This window comes from Physeter macrocephalus, chromosome 9 (genome assembly GCF_002837175.3).
Source record: "Physeter macrocephalus isolate SW-GA chromosome 9, ASM283717v5, whole genome shotgun sequence".
Lineage (NCBI taxonomy): Eukaryota > Metazoa > Chordata > Mammalia > Artiodactyla > Physeteridae > Physeter > Physeter macrocephalus.
This window is the reverse complement of record NC_041222.1, coordinates 20,382,805-20,388,003: the sequence shown is the minus strand read 5'-3', so window position 1 is coordinate 20,388,003 and position 5,199 is coordinate 20,382,805. Positions and strand designations below refer to the sequence as shown.

The window sequence follows — 5,199 nt, the reverse complement described above, 5'->3', positions numbered from 1 at the left end:
CAGAAAAGTAATTGATCTAGTGTTAGGCGAGGCTCAGCACAGTTGAGAGGTTTCTCTGACCCACTCTCATAAAGACTCTTTTAATTGTTCCAGAGCTAATGTTGCTATTCTCTATTTTCCTGATATATAGTATACACATAAATAATGATAGTAAGAAGTTCATTCATTCAATATATATCCAGAATTTAAAGCACTGTTATAAGTTAGCTTTCATTTTTTGGAGACATTGAACTTCTCAAGAGATGGTGTTTCTCCTTTTTTGGGGACCACGAGGAAGCTCAAATCAAATACATATCATACCTCTTGTACGTAATGGCTGGCACTTCGGGTTTAATTTTTTTTTTTTTTTTTTTTTTTTTTTTTAGTTCGCTGTGCTATACAGTAGGTCCTTGTTGGTCATCTGTTTTAAACATACCAGTGTGTACATGTCAATCCCAAACTCCCAGTCTATCCCTCTATTAAACTTTGGGTTTAATCTTGTCCTTTCTTTATTTCTCTATCTTTATGTCCCTTTCCCTCATTTCCTTGTCTATTTTGTTTCATTTGTTTATATATAAGATTAGCCAGAAATTAAAGTTGAAATCCCAGTGACCTAACACAACCATGGTTTATTTCTTGCTTATGTACATTATAGGTTGGTGTAGGGCTTTGTGCCATGTGTCAGTTACCAGCCCAAGGTAAAAAGTTTTACCATCTGTAGCTGCACTGCCTGGAACATGCAGTCACTTTGGTCATTATAGCAAGAGAAGAGCACCTGAAAAGATGCACATGCTGTTTTCACTGTTTCAGCCACCAAGGGACACACTTCTGTTCACCTTTTTGTTGCTTTATTGACCAGGCCTGGCTGTAAGGCCCTAACCAGTAGCAAGGGAGCCAAGAAATATAGAGGTTCAAATGCAGTGTTTGGTGAGCATACTGTCTGTCTCAGTGTATTTTCGACAGGATTTTGAGAGGTATTTTTAGAATGAGGTAGGTCATAAATAATATAAGTATTGTCATTTTTGTAGGTCAAAATGGTTAAATATCAGCAGTTTTATATAGTTCAGCCTAATAAATAAATAAATGCATAGTGTCATAAGCACTTTACTGAGTTAGCACTGTCCATTCCCTTAAAAAGAGACTGCCTATTAGCAAGAGCAAGCCTGCATACAAATAACTGCAATTAAATTGGAGAAGATCTGTGAAGGAGATACATGCAAAGCATGAGGGCATTAGAGAAGGGTGACTAGTTATGTAAACACTTGTTAAGCGAGGCGTCAGGTGTTAATTGTTGGTGGTCAGCATGAGAAGTAATTTCTAGACAGAAGGAATGACAAGCAGAGAGGCAGAGAAATGAAAAAAAAAAAAAGTCTAGTTTAGAAAAGCCCAGTAATGTAGGAAAAGTAAGAGAAAGGCTTGCTTGGAATGAGACCATAAATGTAGATAGGATGAGGCTGAGATGACTTTGTATGTCATGCTAAGGAATTTTTACTTTTTTCTGACAGCAGTTTGAAGTTACTGAAGGCCAGGTGCGATAGAATCAGAACTGTCTTTAGGGGATAAGGAAGGAATTACACTGTACGAAATGTTGGATGTTTTAAAGTGGAGAGTTTCTTGGGTACTTTTGTGTTCCTTTCCAATGTGGACACATCCTTTAAACTTTATGCAATAAAATCTCCCAACCTTATAGTAATCAAATATCACAAAAATCGAGGCAAGAAAGGAGATTGATGGGTATGGTGTAGACCAGGTCTCTGGCTAATATCGAGGAGGAAAATGGCTGGTGAAAATATCAGCCATGGTTCTAGATTATCACCTGAACCTGGTCCACTGACATCTTCCAAGGGTCAGAGGTTTAGAGGTTTCAGAATCTAGATTTGTGTTCTATGTGAGAATTTTCTTTTTATTTAGTAAACTTGAATGTGACCACTGAGTCTTAATGTTTGAATAGGTCCTTGAAAAACCAATTTATTCTCAAGACAGATAATTCGATTAAAGAAAAGTGAAAGCGTTTTGCTGTTGTTTGCCATTACAAAGAACAATACTTGAAAAATGGGAAGAAAAAACAAAAAACAGAATCTGGCTAGCAATCCCAAACAGAACCTCTTCAATTTTTAACTAAAATATCTATAATGATACACGACCCCCCGTAATGGAAAAAAATGTTATTTAAAACTATAAGGTGGAAATAAGCTGCTGTTCAATGGATACAGAGTATCAGTCACGCAGGATGAAAAAGTTCTAGAGCTCTGCTGTACAACATTGTGCTTATGCTTATGTACAACATTAATGCTGTACACTTAAAAATTTGTTAAGAGGGGATATCTCACGTTACGTGTTTTTTACCATAATTTTTAAAAAGATGCTCAAAATCATTAATCATCAGAAAAAATATAAATCAAAACCACAATGAGATATCACTTCACAACCAGTAGAATAGCTATAAAAAAAAAAGGAGAATACAGTATTAGTGAGAATGTAGAGAAATTGGTATCCTGGTACGTTGCTGGTGGGAATATAAAATGGTGGAAAACAGTTCTCAAAACCTGAATGTAGAATTACCAACTGACTCAACAATTGCATTAGTAGGTATATATGTCAAAGAATTTAAAACAGGACTCAGGTATTTGTATGTCAATGCTTACTGCAACATTGTTCACAGTAGCCAAAAGATGAAAACAACCCAAGTGTCCATCAGCAGATGAATGGATACACAAAATGCAGGATATATATACAATGGGATATTATTCAGCTATAAAAAGGAATGAAGTTCTTGTACATATTGCTACATGGATAAAACTTAAAAACATTGTTCAAAGTGAAGTAAGCCAGACATAACAGGGCAAATATTGTATGATTCCACTTATATGGAATGTCTAGGATAGGCAAGTTAATTGACACAGAAAGTAGCATAGAGATTACTAAAAACGGGAAGAGGAAGGAATGGAGTTATTGCCTAATGGTCAGAGTTTTTGCTTGGGGTGATGAAAAAATTTTGGAAATAGTGATGATTGGTTGCCTAACATTGTGAATGCAATTCATGCCACTGATTTGTACACTTAAAAATGGATAAAATGGAAAATTTTATGTTATATACTTCACTACAATAAAAAGCTTTTTTAATTAAAAAAATAAAATAAATGAAACTGTAATGAACAATAACCACTGTCACATTTTAATCTCTGTGTATCTGGGAGACAATTCACATCAGCAAGAAAATAAATCTCACCCTTTTGTGGCCATCGCTGAAGCACTAGCGGCGGAAATGAAGTTCAATCCCTTTGTGACTTCTGACCAAAGCAAGAACCGGAAAAGGCATTTCAATGCGCCTTCCCACATTCGCCGGAAGATTATGTCTTCCCCTCTTTCTAAAGAGCTGAGACAGAAGTACAATGTCCGATCCATGCCCATCCGGAAGGATGAAGAAGTTCAGGTTGTACGAGGGCGCTACAAAGGGCAGCAAATTGGCAAAGTAGTCCGGGTTTACAGGAAGAAGTATGTCACCTACATTGAACGAGTGCAGCGGGAGAAGGCTAATGGCACGACTGTCCATGTGGGCATTCACCTCAGCAAGGTGGCTATCACCAGACTAAAACTGGACAAAGACCGCAAAAAGATCCTCGAACGTGAAGCCAAATCTCGCCAAGTAGGAAAGGAAAAGGGCAAATATAAGGAAGAAACAATTGAGAAGATGCAGGAATGAAGTAATCTTGTATACAACTTTCATTAAAAACTGTTAAAATGAAAAAAAAAAGAAAAGAAAATAAATCTCTGTACTCACCTCTTCTATGAAAAAGTTTAGTAGGAAAAGTGAGAATGAAAGTGATATGTCAAAGTCTTTGCCAGTTCAGAATAATGACACTAATGAATCTTCATGAAGGTACTTGAGACGCAGAATCAGGAAGTGAGGGGGGCTGTCCTAAGTGGGAAATATGGGCAGCAGCCTTAATCCTTCATTAAAGTCTGCTACACATTCAAACGCCCGTGTGATGAATGATTTACAGTCTTTCAGGAAAGTTTCATCAGCCTTGTAAAGATGTGGGAATTCTTCTCAGTACCTGTGGTGTGACTTAGGTGTCAACTAAGATAACCTAATATTTGAGATTGAAATTAAAATGTCTCAAAATCAAATTTGCCTGTCACAGGATCACTTAATTATTGTCTAATATCTCCAGAGATTCGAAGTGGTATCCAGCAGAACCATTCACATTATGGTCTACAAAGATGTCTCCTGTAACATGAATAGATAATGCTTTCCCATCAAGCATTCTCAACACAGATGATATCACTCCCAAGAGGGTGAAAATTTGTTCTTTTTGATGGGGGGGCAGGTAAGGGGAGGAACAAAAAATCTTACTCTTTTAGGTATGAAGCACAGATATATGTACAGTACATAAAAGACATACAGCATATCTGTGGTATTAAAATTTCATGAGAAAGCAATAAGGAAAAAGACTCCTGGAGGCTCCTGTTTTACATGTACATAGAATATGACGTGTATGGCGTCTCTTGATGTGCAATATGGTGGCCCAGGGTGAAAAGGGGAGAAATTTATGATTTTCCTGAGTCATGTTAGACTCTGAGCATCTGCTTCCCTTGAATTGAATAACTTTATAAATCATCCCTCTATGGCATGCATTGTGTCCCCCTTTCTTCCAGCGTCACCCTAAATTTGAACGCCATTCCTTTACTAATCCCTTTAAAAGAGGTAGGAAAAAACCCGTCATTCTCCTATCTGCTCCTTGGTTCATAAACTTAAGGTCTATGGCAATTTCAAAACTGGATAAAAATAAAAAGATGTTGTATTCTTCGTGTAGCCCTTCCTATTCTCCTTATCAGAAGTGAGTTCTCTCATTTCTTTACACCCTAGCAATTATTTCTGTACCTCAAAAATTGTATTCTTTAGATCAATTATTGCATATCTTTTCTTACTCTTCCTGCTACAGCCCAAACTTCCTAGTGTCAGAAACCATATCTTATTCATCATCACAGCCTCTTGCATGCCTTGTCTGATGCCTTAGCTAACACAGCAATCAGCTCCATATAAATCTGGGTGTGGGGAGAGGTGGGTAGAGTTGGGAGCAAAAGAAGCTTTTAATAATGTCAAATTTGAGATGAATAATTACTCATAAAAAGGTTATATTAAAAGGTAGCCATTCTGCTCCAAAGTACCCGCCAGATATTAGGAATTATCCTACTTATGATAATCACAGTAGTCTC

The 5,199-nt window shown here is 36.9% G+C and overlaps 1 protein-coding gene across 1 annotated transcript; it reads left to right on the top strand.

The window, feature by feature from the left end:
• The first annotated feature begins 3,213 nt into the window (after positions 1-3,213).
• On the top strand, positions 3,214-3,730 carry LOC102991420 (60S ribosomal protein L26-like). Its single transcript, XM_007117741.4, has one exon. The coding sequence runs from the start codon at positions 3,245-3,247 to the stop codon at positions 3,680-3,682; it is 438 nt and encodes a 145-aa protein (XP_007117803.1). The 5' UTR covers positions 3,214-3,244; the 3' UTR covers positions 3,683-3,730.
• Positions 3,731-5,199: the final 1,469 nt, after the last annotated feature.

Bases quoted from the DNA above. Each gene is read 5' to 3' on its own strand.
- LOC102991420 (XM_007117741.4), top strand. From the start codon at position 3,245: ATGAAGTTCAATCCCTTTGTGACTTCTGACCAAAGCAAGAACCGGAAA.